Source organism: Nematolebias whitei, chromosome 3 (assembly GCF_014905685.2).
Source record: "Nematolebias whitei isolate Nwh7 chromosome 3, NemWhi1, whole genome shotgun sequence".
Classification (NCBI taxonomy): domain Eukaryota; kingdom Metazoa; phylum Chordata; class Actinopteri; order Cyprinodontiformes; family Rivulidae; genus Nematolebias; species Nematolebias whitei.
The window spans coordinates 22,359,552-22,372,640 of record NC_056500.1 but is presented as its reverse complement, the minus strand read 5'-3'; the positions used below and the strand labels follow the sequence as shown (position 1 = coordinate 22,372,640).

At 42.5% G+C, this 13,089-nt stretch overlaps 1 protein-coding gene across 1 annotated transcript; it reads left to right on the top strand.

Annotated features, from left to right (window-relative positions):
* Positions 1-10,607, top strand: LOC119407846 (ras-related protein Rab-8A). The gene is made up of 8 exons (XM_037674670.1): positions 1-165; positions 633-693; positions 864-924; positions 1,359-1,436; positions 1,541-1,630; positions 1,714-1,779; positions 9,340-9,390; positions 9,517-10,607. Exons 1-8 carry the CDS (start codon positions 42-44, stop codon positions 9,604-9,606), a joined length of 621 nt encoding a protein of 206 aa, XP_037530598.1. The 5' UTR covers positions 1-41; the 3' UTR covers positions 9,607-10,607.
* The last annotated feature ends 2,482 nt before the right edge of the window (positions 10,608-13,089 follow it).

Here is a 13,089-nt window from a genome sequence, read left to right as displayed (position 1 = left end):
ACGGGCGGAACATCCGCAATAGGAAGCTATAGGCTAATAACATGGCGAAGACTTACGATTACTTGTTTAAACTACTTTTAATCGGCGATTCGGGCGTCGGAAAGACCTGTGTTCTTTTCAGATTTTCAGAAGATGCCTTCAACTCAACGTTCATCTCCACTATAGGTGAGCAGAAGTCGTATTATCGCTGTTGCTTTGGTTGAAAAGCGGTAAGCCCAGCCCGTCATGCTATCTAGTTCTAAATGGCGAGTCAGGAAATGCACGACCGGTTTGTTAAGAAAGGTCTTTAGAAGACCTGCACTCGTGTTTTACTTGACAAAAAGTTTTTAAAGGACCACATATATGTCATTTTAAACACGTTGTTGGGATTTTATTCGTTTTAATCTACATTAACAAGGTAAACTGAGCCGCTAAAGCTAGTGCAAGTTAGTTGACGGTGTCATTTCCGATATGACCAGTTGGCCCGCACTTCACTTCAGACATTTTATAAAGTCTTTATTCGTCCCAAACGCCACCAACATGCTCCCAAATTCAACTATAAATATAATTGCCAAGGTGCTGCCGAAGTCGGTCTGTTTTTGCTGTTTTAAAGCAAATGATTAACGATGTAACCTTTATTTTTTTACCTTCAGGTATTGACTTCAAAATCAGAACGATAGAATTAGATGGAAAGAAGATCAAACTGCAAATATGGTAAGATGTGCTTTTTGTGACATTCATCTGAAACGTGTTCTTTACTCATCATCTTGTTTGCCCACCTATACGGTTAAAGAAATGTGACATCTTCATTCAACCTTTTGTTTATACAGGTTAGTTAGTTTATTGTCAGAGTAACCTGAAATGAAATGTATGTGTTCATGTAGGGATACAGCTGGACAGGAGAGGTTCAGGACCATCACAACAGCTTACTACAGAGGAGCTATGGTAAGCTACATCTGGCTGCTTTACAGATGAAATACAACTTGGTTTATTTCTTGAAACTAAGGTGTTTTTCTTCTCAGCATCTTATATCTTTACTAAAGCCACACTCTATTGTTGTAGTTGATGGTAACACTTGACATGCCTTGAAATCAGAAGCATTCAAAGTCAATTATGGTGGTGTTTTTGTTATCCTCAGTTCAAGTTTAACTGCAAGCCTGTTTTTGTTTGAATCCAGAAGCCGGCTTGTTACCTTTTAAATTCAAGGAGACACAAATCCTATAGCTTTCAGACAAATGAGATGAAAGTCTGACAAAGAACATACACTGATTTTAGACTTGTGAATCCATATTTAACTATATAATTAACAGTATGGTAATGCAAAGTGGTTCATAAATGACTTGAAGTTGCCATGGCGCTCTGTATTCTGTACTCTCCAGGGCATCATGTTAGTGTATGACATTACCAATGAGAAGTCCTTTGACAACATCAAGAACTGGATAAGGAATATAGAAGAGGTAAAACATGATTTTTAGTTCTGATCTTGTGAAAGAAACTTTGAGAGAGTACAAACGATTAAACGTATTTGATTACTGTAAATATGTGTTCATATTTTCTGCAGCACGCCTCAGCAGATGTAGAGAGGATGGTCCTTGGGAATAAATGTGATGTGAATGATAAGCGACAGGTGTCTAAAGAAAGAGGAGAGAAAGTAAGAACTGTAATTTCACGATCAAGTGTTGTTTTTTGTAATCTTTGCCCTGTCCCAATTCTGACTTTCATTCCCTCTGTCAGTTGGCCCTGGAGTACAGTATCAAGTTCATGGAGACAAGTGCAAAATCAAACATCAATGTGGAGAATGTGAGTTTTCACCTTTTCTACAAAATGTTTATTAATTTCTTGTTAAGGAACAGGATTGCCATATTTTTAGCTCTTAAAAAAGCCATGAAGTTGTTTCATGTTTTACAGTTTGGTGCAAGTATTAATAATAAAAATAAATACTAATAATACATCTCTTGTTATTTAAAGGAATTTCTGAACACCTTGTTTACCATCAGCCTCAAGTTGGTTAACTTGAATGGTACCTCTTTTTTGTGACTGGATGTAGTCACATGATATCTGTTTTCTTGTCTGAAGAAGCCTGCAGTTGCACTATTGAGCAGTTTTGTGCGTCACCTTAATAAAAAAAAGTTACAAATACAGTAGCTGAAAACAAAATGCTGCTGAAGCTAAACTGTAAAGCTTGTTATAATGATTGTTGTACAAAATGTGGTAAACAGCAGAGATGTTAAAAATAGTACTGATTTTTTTTTTTTTTTTGCCAAGCTCTTGTAAGAAAATGAATGTATACAGCGTTATAGCAACTACAGGGGAATTAAGTTTGTGAGTCACACCATGAAGATCTGGGAGAGAGTTGTTGAAGCTAGATTTAGACGAGAGGTGGCTATTTGTGAGCAGCAGTATCGTTTCATGCTGAGAAAGAGCACCACAGATGCCATCTTTGCTTTGAGGATGCTGATGGAGAAGTACAGAGAGGGTCAGAAAGAACTTCATTGTGTCTTTGTGCATTTAGAAAAAGCATATGACAGGGTGACAAGGGAGGAGGTGTGGTATTGCATGAGGAAATCTGGAGGGGCAGAGAAGTATGTTAGACTGGTACAGGACATGTATGAGGACAGCAGGACAGTGGTGAGATGTGCTGTAGGAGTGACAGATGGCTTCAAGGTTGAGGTGGAAGTGAATCAAGGATCAGCTCTGCGCCCCTTCTTTTTTGATCTGGTGATGGACGGACTAACGGATGACGTCAGGCAGGAATCCCCTTGGACTATGATGTTTGCAGATGACATTGTTATCTGTGGTGAGAGCAGGGAACAGGTGGAAGAGAACTTGGAGAGGTGGAGGTATGTACTTAAAAGAAGAGGAATGAAAGTCAATCATAGTAAGACAGAGTAGGTCTCAGTCTCTGATAGAGGACATTTGACTCCCATCACCCTTTGGAGCACAAGTTAGGAGTCATCAGGACTCTGTACCACAGAGCAGACAGCGTCCCCACTAACTCAGGAACCAGGCAGAAGGAGAAATCCCACACAAGACAGGCTCTGGAGCAATGTGGATATCCTAACTGGGCCTTCCTGAAAGCGGAGAAGAAACCCAAACAGGACTCCAGTCAGTCATCAGGTGAAAAGGAGGAACCCAGACCAGTGGTCATTCCGTATGTTGAGGGAGTATCAGAGAAACTGAGACGTTTATTTTCTAAACACAATGTCCCAGTGAATTTTAAACCCCAAAAATACATTACGGCAAAGACTGGTTCATCCCAAAGATCCAGTCCCTCGGCACAAACAGAGTAATATTGTGTATGCTGTTCAGTGTCAGGAGGGCTGTGATCAGTCTTACATTGGGGAAACTAAACAGCCACTGGCCAAAAGGATGGCCCAGCACAGAAGAGCAGCACCATCAGGCCAGGACTCTGCGGTTACACACATCTCCATGCCAGCGGTTACTCTTTCAGTGATGAAGATGTTCACATCCTGGATAGAGAGGAACGATGGTTTGAGAGAGGAGTAAAGGAGGCCATCTTTGTGAAAAGAAACCATCCATCATTAAACATGGGTGGAGGCCTCCGTGTTCAACTGTCCCCCACTTACAATGCTATTATTGCTAGTATCACTCAGCCCTCTGTGAATAGCAAACAGCCATCAGGGTGCTAACAATCCATCGTTAGATGGTCCTCCTTGATCACGTGAGCAGCTGGTTTTGCAGCAAAACTGGTTGATCCACTACGAGAAGGTGTTTTTTATAAGACTGAGCTGAATACAGCACCTCAGACTGAAGAAGTATTTCGGATGAAAGACGAAACGTTTCTAGTTTTTTTTTTTTGTTTTTTTTTTTGAATGTCCAGAGAACCAGACTTAACTTTTTTTTATTTTTCTACCTGGATTATTGAGCATGCATCAGGATACTTGGGGTCCACTGTCCAGGGAAATGGGGAGTGTGGTAAGGCATTGGAGAGCTGCAACAGAGCCTGTGCAGCAGTGGAAACCAAGTTCTCCCAGGCCAGAGGGGAGCCACTAGGAGGACTTGATGCCCCTGTTGAAGGACTCTCATGAGTGTTGGGCCTATCAGGGGACGCGGCGAAAAAGCATACAGCAGCACCCTGGGCCAGTCGTGTGCCAGTGCATCCTGACCCAGGGGACTGGCACTGCCTGCCAGAGAAAACCAAAGTGAGCAGTGTATCATTTCCTGAGATGCAAACAGGTCCATAGCTGCCTTGCCGTATCTCTCTCAATTTACCCTCACCACCTCCGGATGGAGCCTCCACTCCCCAGGTGGTGGGCATCCCGAGACAGAAAATCGTCCGGCCCATTCCGCACTCCTGGAATGTGGGCTGCCCTCAGGCTGGCAAAGAGGGGGGGTGCCCAAAGTAAGTGTTCTCGGTCAGTAGCAGCAATGTCAGCAACCATGTTCCCCCTTGATGGTTGACATGAAAAACCACAGAAGTATTGTCGGACCGCACCAGGACATGAAAAACCACAGAAGTATTGTTGGACTGCACCAGGACATGCTTTCTGCGCAGGCCCAGGAGGAAGTGTTTTAGTGCCGGCCGCACAGCGTCCAGCTCCAAGGCATTGTTGTGCCTTGCCTTTTGCTGTGGAAACCACGTTCCTTGGGCAATCTGTCGCTGCCACGATGCCCCCCAACATGTGGTGGATGCATCGGTACAAACAGCCTCCCTCCGAAACGGCAGAGAGCCCAGTGGGATCCCCTTCACCATAAACACTGCGTCTCGCCACTGAGCCAGTGACGCAAGGCATTGAAGGGACACCAGCAACCTCCTGCATCAGTGCACTGCATGAGTCGGATCCAGCCGCATGCTGTTAAGCCATATCTGTAGAGGGCGCAGAGACAACAGCCCCAGAGGTACCACTGTGGAGGCAGCAGTCAACTTGCCTAACAGGTGAAGGTACGCAATGAAGGGGGGTGCATGGCTGGGCAGGAAGGCAGGCAGCATCTGTAGAATCCCGCTGACACGCTGTGGCGACGGGCAAGCCACCATGGTGAGTGAGTTCATCGTAGTTCCCAGGAACGTGACCTCCTGAGAGGGAATTAGGTTACTCTTCTGCCAGTTCACACGAAGTCCCAATAGTTCTATGTGATCGAGCACCATCTGTGTGTCCGCTGCTGCCTGAGCTTATGTTGGCGCACAGATCAGCCAATCGTCCAAGTAGGGCAGGATCTTCAACCTGGAGAGACTGCCTGGAGCGCATCGCTGATGCTCAACATGTAGAAAAGAATAGTTTTTAAAAACACATTCAGGCCTCTCGGGTCCAGAATTGGCTGTAGTCCACCAGTCTTTTTGGGGACTAAAAAATACTTGGAGTAAAAGCCCCCTGGATCCCGCAGGGGGTCGACAGGCAATATAGCAGCCTTGGCCAGCAAGGCGTCTATTTCGTGGTTCAGTGCCTGAGCTTTCACCTGGTCACGAATGACCGTCATTCTGACCAGGAACGGGAGGGCGGCGGCAGAACTGTAGCACAAAGCCCCGAGATAGTGTTGACACAACCCAATAATCGGGCACAAGAATGGCCCCAGCGGTTGAGCTGAAATGGGGTAAAGTGTCCCACCGCCTGCTTCCAAATATCATTTTCGAGCTCCCCTGCCTTTAGGAGGGCGGGAGGGATGCCGGGAGGGCTGCCCGCGTTAAAGAGGGATGGGAGCCTGACCTCTGGGCAGAGCCCATTGGCTATGAGCAGGCCGCAGCTGCCCCACGGAGGGTGTAGGTGGGGCTGGATAAGTGCATGAGGACACAGAAGCACCTCCAGCAGGGTGCCGAGAGCGTCTGCAATAAAGGCCGTACAATTGCTTTCTGGTACGGGTGGCTTGGGCTGAACATTCCAAGGCTACAAGTGCAGCAGAACCAAACAGCTCCCCAGGAACCACCTGGCATTAGCCCTCAAAGCCTCATTCGGAGACACAATGAGGGACACTATGGCAGGTTCAACAGAAGGCATATGGCCCAAGCCAAACTTGAGCGCATCCTGCATGGCCGCCAGGGCCCTGCCATCTGCGGTCAGTCGTGAGAAAGCCTTAGTATCCATCCAGCAGGCATGTACATCCTTTATGTATTCAGCCGAAGGGGGAACCATAAAGGACGACCTAGCAGAAGGACATTTTAAATAAAGCACTGGAAGCAGTGGGTTGGCTCTTTGGGACATCCAGGTGCAACCGAGCAAGAGCAGTTCTCAAAGCACCCAGTATGGAACCGTCTCTGAGAGCAGGAGGAGGTGTGCGAACTGGCAGTCGACACACACAAGCCAGACTCAAACTGCTCTTGAAAATCGGTTCCAGATGCTGCCAGGGAGATGGCATCCTCTTCAAAAGCAGAGGCCCCTGAGCCCATGTTCTGTCCCAGGTCAGGGTTCCTAGTCAGACCTGTGTTGTCCCCTTCCCTCAGGGACTCGAGCAGCGCCTTCATCTGTTCCAGCTCAGAGGTGAGATGGGCCACCTGCCCAGATAGTCCCTCTGAGCCCCTGGAGCTTTTCTTGGTCCTCTTTCGTGGAGGTCCCAAGGCCTCTGGGGCCACACGCTTTACAGGCTGGTTCGCAATCTCAGAACCAGCCAAACGAGCTGTCCGCAGGGACAAGGGCAGAATAGAACAGTTGGGGCAGGCCGCTTCTGTCAAGGCCTCCTTCAGATGATCCGGCCCCAAACAAGGGGGTCACAGATCATGTCCATCCTCCAACTGGAGAGGGGCCAAACAGGCTCTGCAGTACTGTACATCCAGCATATTACGGCTCAAAGGACTAGAAGTATCAGGTCGAGCAGGAAACGCCACTCTTGGCGCTGGAGTCGATGAGCGAATGGACCAGGGAACCCAGTCGAGCAGAAAACGCCACCAGGGGTTCCCCAACTGCTAGCTTATAAAAGCAGTCAGAAGTGCTACGACTGCCGTAAAGCCACAGGTAAAAAATGCAACACGAACACAGTTGCGATTAAAGAAAGGGAAGCAAGCTGAACACGGCTCCACAACTCACGAAAAAAATGCGAGCACGAACACGGCTGCACTATAATGGGGAAAAAAATGCAAGTGTGAACAAGGCTGCACTATAATGAAAAAAGGCAAGCTGAACACGGCTGTAACTATGTAGATGAAAAAGCGAGCAGGCACGAAAATGGCTGCAATGTAACAAACGGCAAGCAGACGCAGCTGTACAATATGAGTGTGAGCTCGAACGGGTAAAAGTGGGCGAAGCCGAACACGGCCGCTACACCTGCAACTGAAAACAAGCAAGCACGAATGCGGCTGCAATGCCTTCTGTAAACTAAGGAGAAACGGCTAAACACCGTACTTCCAGCCAATAAGGAAACCCGATGCAGCTAGCGAACACGCTACCGCCGGGTCAACAGAAACAAAACAACTTACCAGTTGAAGTACAATCGTTTAGGAGGATACCAGCTTGTGCAGCCTCTGGAGGGCGAGACAGTCCCGCAGCTCTGACCGTAGGCTCGAGGCTACCAGCGTCGAGCAGAAAAAGTAAACCCCTTACCACCTGCATGCGAGAAGATGAAAGGGACTAGGCTACCATTGTCACGTGCTTATATATACTCACCAGTGTCCCAGGTGTCCCACGTGACTATGTTGGCATACATTCTCGACCTGCGCATGTGCAGGAATGATCATTCAGTGCTTTAAGCACCTCCTCTGGTGGTCAGTAGGGATGAAATAGAACTGGAAGTGGCAGAAATGAAGATTTTGAGGTTCTCCTTAAGAGTGACAAGGATGGATAAGATTAGGAATGAGATCATCAGAGGTACAGCACAGGTTGAACAACTGGGAGATAAAGTTAGAGGCCAGACTGAGATGGTTTGGGCATGTCCAGCGGAGGGACAGTGGATATACTGGTAGAATGATGTTAGAAATGCAGTTGCCAGGAAAAAAGACAAAAAGGAATATCAAAGAGGAGATGTATAGATGCAGTTAGAGTGGACATGGAGGTAGTTGGAGTGAGGATGCAGAGGACATAGTGAGATGGAGGAGGAGGACTCACTGTGGTGACCCCTGAAGAGGGAAAAGAAAGAAGATGAGGCCAAAGGGCATAAACACCCAAATCTACTCTCAAAATTGCTTCTTCTTATCTGACTCCAGTTTAGCTTTTAATTGTTTTAAAAATAATTTGTGACCAACAGTATGAGTAAACAGGAAGTTTCAAGGTATCTGTGATATCTGTTGCCTCAAGAAGCTAAACCTTGACCTTTGCCCTCAGAAACATTGTCCTTATATCGTTACTTCATATTAGTGGTCCACAAATGGTATTTAAATGTAATAATTATTAAACATATTGCCCCCATCTTAAATAGTACAAATGGATCTCTTCCAGATTTCCTTGCTCTTATATATATATATTTTCTGAATAAATAAGTTATTTGTAGTTGAAGCACTTTAACAGTAGTAAAGTTTTGTTTTTATGTAACAAAAACAATAAAAATGCCAGTTTAAAAGTAGACAAATGTACAAACTTCAATTGTTTACCTAAACATCAGTGAAGAAATTAAATCCTTATTTTTTTCCAAAAAAATATTAAAATTTTCTTGGTTTAAACAATTTGTTTACTTTGTTCCATTATGACAAAAATCTGGGTTTGCACATTATAAATTTCTGATCATTTACATTTTACACAATGTCCCGTCTTGTTCAGAGTTGGGAATGTACATGAATTCAAAAAGGTTCAAGGTTCAAGACAAAAATGCAAATTTGTAAATAAGGAAACTGAGAAAAGTCAAATGAACATGTTGACAGTTGCTCTTCCTAAAATCAGCGTAAACTTTTTCTGTCAGCAGGACATATTTCAAACTAATATCTAATCATGTTTAAAATTTTATATAAAAAAAGTTACAATGATTTTTAAAGTCAAGGCTGAAACTTAAATTTAATTACATGCATGGAGATTACATTTAAATTAAACATAGTTTAAGCTAAAACACGAGAGTCACAGTTTTATAGTTTATTTATACTTCAAAATAGGGATGCACAATATTATCGGCATGGTATCTATATCGGCCGAAATTAGCGATAAAGTTAAATATCGGACATCTGCCATCCCATCAATATAACTCACCGATATAAAAGGCGCTCTTTTTGTATGACAACCCAGTGACAAGGATGTCGGATATCAGCCAAAAAATCCAATATTGTGCTTTTTTCTTCAGCTCTTTATAAAGTAATACTGAGAGCATGACAAACTGATGGTAGTTAATTAATTGGGTTAAAATGACAACAATACACTTTATTTCTTGTAGATGTATTTTACAGTAATTTGTCACATTTTGCCAAGGCTGTTATCAGATTAGATCAGACCCAGATTAGATCAGACCCAGATTAGATCAGACCCTGACAGCAGATGTTTTCATTTGTATCTGCAGGCCTTCTTAACACTCGCCAGAGACATCAAAGCTAAGATGGACAAGAAACTGGTAAGTCTGCACAAGAGGAAATGCTGGCAGTTTCTTGACATCGATTTCAAGTCATGCTCAAAAATAACTTTTTGTTGCGTGCGGTTTAGTTTTAGTCATTTGAATAGTTTTGTTTTTGTATTTCAGGAGGGTAATAACCCACAGAGCAACACTCAGGCAGTGAAGATTTCAGAACAGCCCAAGAAGAACAGCTTCTTCCGTTGCACACTTCTGTGATGAATCAGGAGTGTCGGCATCCACCATCGCCTTAACTGTGTCCCCCACTGGACAGAACTGGACAGAGCACACTCTGATTTAAATATTTTATTCCTCGTCCCTTGTCTTCCTCCTCCTGATATTTGACCTGTGAATAATTAGGGAAACAAGTTTCTGTCCCCGCTCTGATTATATCAGTCTTCTTTTGTCACCTGTGGATCTAACTGCTGTGGCCTCTGTTACATTCTGACACTTTCAACTTGAACTTTATCCACTTTTGATGGCTGTCTCCTGGTGAGACACTGAAGGAGATCAAATCTTTGCTACCTATGTCATTATCTTTACAGATTGCTGATGGTGAAGTCTTATTTATTTAATTCTTTCCTAGCTTCCCAAACCCCAAATTCTGCTACAAGTTTGCACTGACAGGTTGATTTCAATATTTATTTTGCATCCACAAAATGTAAATGCATCAAAATTGTATTTCACCACATGCAAAAAGTGACTCCAGGGCATTTTATTCCTCGTGTTCAGTGAATTTACACGTCTTATTCATAATTTTCTTCTTTTCTGTTGGTATTTTTACTGGTTAAAATGTTCCAGTCCTCATTCAATCACTTTGATGTGCAATGTAACTTATCGAGCCTCTGGTTTGTCTTCAAGTATTCAGGTGGTTGCAGTAAGGCTGAGATTTTGAAGTGCACACATTCCTTCAGTGGTCGTCCTTGTTTGTTTTAGGTGTGCAGTCTAAACCGAATCGAGTCGTGCTTGTGGATAATGAGACGCTGCACTAAATCCTAGAGGAAATGCAGTTTGACAGAAGGAATCTCGGCGATGATTAAATCATTGTTTTATGTACTTGATCTGGTTCCAATGGGGGAACATATACGTAACTGTTTTCTGGGCCTTGGATTGGGGCTGTGCTGCGTCAGTATTTATGGAGTGAAATGAGGCATAACACCAAAATGACAAAGTGCCCTTTTTATGTTTTTATTGATTAAGCACTTTTCCCCCCTTCCCATTATTTTTTTTCTTTTTGTGTATGAAACAAAGTTCTTAACATATATTACTGTTTGTTTCGGGTATTAACTGAAAGCAAAAAAAAAAACCAAGAAGTTCCTTATACCGCGTCCTGAAAACATCCAAGCTGTGCGACGTCTTGACTTTTGTTTGCATATCAAATCAAACACCTAAATAACTTTAAAGTATTCCAATCTTGTCAAACCATTCCCACTTGCTGATTAAAGAATTTATTATTATTATTTGTTTTGCCAGCTTCTCTCCTATAATGTTTTTTTTTTGTTTCAGGCCCAGTATCATGGCTATCTGAACTATGCATTCTCAGTGCATGGAAAACCTCAGAATGCTTTGCACATGTGATTTAACGTGCTTTATTTGAGATTAGCAGCGTGCAGATTGTTCCTCTCACTCCCAGCTCTTGCAAAGAGCTATTCAGAAGTTAATAGGAAATGTATTTAAAAAATATCCTCTTAAAATCATGTCGAAATAGATTTTTTATTTCTCAAAGTAAATAAATTCTCATGATGCTAAAAAGTTAATCAAACCTGTGACATGTTTTATCCTGTGGACTGGAGACATCTTGGTTTATCGCTTGTTTTGCTGGTGCAACGATTTCTCCAGTTCACAAAGTTTACAGCATTTGGATAAAGAGCCATTCTCATTCCTTGTTAATCTGGCACTTCAGTGTGCATTTATCTTAAACATTCCTCAACAAACATGATCGGATTCCCTCTGAGATTAAAAGTCTTCATGTGGAATAAATTCAGCAATTGTAAATAAGATCTACAATGTTTGTACTGTAGTTTCATAATCCCTATTGATCTACACTTTTTGTAGATACATGTACTTCTGATTTATTAAAAAGATTCTTTGAAATGTACTTGTATTTTGCCTTAATGTTTGGTCCTTAATAATATATTGTAATGCTTGCTCAGTTTTTGGGTAATTTCTGCAGATTTTAAGGATCAAGGTGGCGTTTTCTTTGTTTTGAAGGTTATTTTATTCATAATAGGGCAGTTGGGAAAATGGGAAGGGACAGGTGTTAGGCTTTATTTTCTGTGAGTGTCAGATTTAAATTTTATTTTGATAAATTACGTAGTTGTTATGAGTTTAATCAGGTAGATAATGTGGTTTGAGCCTTCATCAGTAGTCCGGTTGTACCATTTTCAACTGGTTTGTGATACAAGTTTTACCCATGAATGAGGTCAGAGTGAACTAAACTATAACATTTGATTTGGTTTTAGACTAGGATTTTTAATTTTATTTGACCTGAGGTAGACGGTCTGTGTGGTCAAAGTTCATGCTCAATAATCCAGGTAAAAAAAGCCAATTATGGCAAGCCCTTTTAACATAAAATAGGATTCACCACGCTTACATTCCAGATATCTGAAACTGAGTTTTGACTAGACATATTGGTTATTTAAGATATCTTGAATTGCATTTTGACTAGTCAAAATACTTATTTAAGATATCTCTAATTACATTCTGACTAGTCATAATGACGTCAGATTTACCATTGAGTTGTATATAGCCAACCATGTTCATCAGGTGATCTGGACAGTTTCTGAGACGTTTCACCCTCCATCCGAAGGGCTTCATCAGTCCGAGGAGCCACAAACAAACTGATGAGTTTTGAGCTAACGTTTCTGAAAGATCCGTTCATAAAGAGGAACATTTTACTTGCCAATCATTTTCACTTATGAGGAAAACCCTTTTTAAATTATGTGACCTTTAAAGGGTAAACTGCAGGGTTGTTCTCACTACAGTTCACTACATTTGCCTGCAATTAAAAATAAAACTGAACTTTCTGAAAGGTCACACTGGATTGTTGACAGTGGTGCTTGAAAGTTTGTGAATCTCTTAGAATGTTCTATATTTCTGCATAAATGTGTTCTGAAACAACAGATTTTCATACAAGCCCTAAAAGAATCCAGTTAAACTAATGAGGCAAAAATATACTTGATCATTTATTTATTGAGGAAAAATGATCCAGTAATACATATTTGTGAGTGAAAAGAATGTGAACCTTTAGGATTAGCTGTTAATTTAAAGGTGAAATTAGAGTCAGGTGTTTTCAATCAGTGGGATGATGATCAGGTGTGAGTGGGCACCCTGTTTGATTTAAAGAACATGGATCTATCAAAGAATGGTTGTTTGTCTCGTTTGTCTCTGTGTGGCTCTGTGATGGACTTGCGACCCGTCCAGGGTGTACCCCGCCCCTCGCACAGTGATTACTGGACATGGGCACCGACGACCCCCGTGACCCAAAAATGGAATAAACGGGTAAAGAAAATGGATGGATGGATCTATCAAAGTCTCTTCACAACATGTTTGGTTAAAATTAAATCTCAGGAAGTCCAACATTTTACTGACCACATCAACTCTGTGGATAAATGCATCAAGTTCACAAGAGAAGATGTAAAAAATGGCAGGTTGTCTTTCTTGGACTGTGAGGTCTCAGTCTCTGATAGAGGACATTTGCAA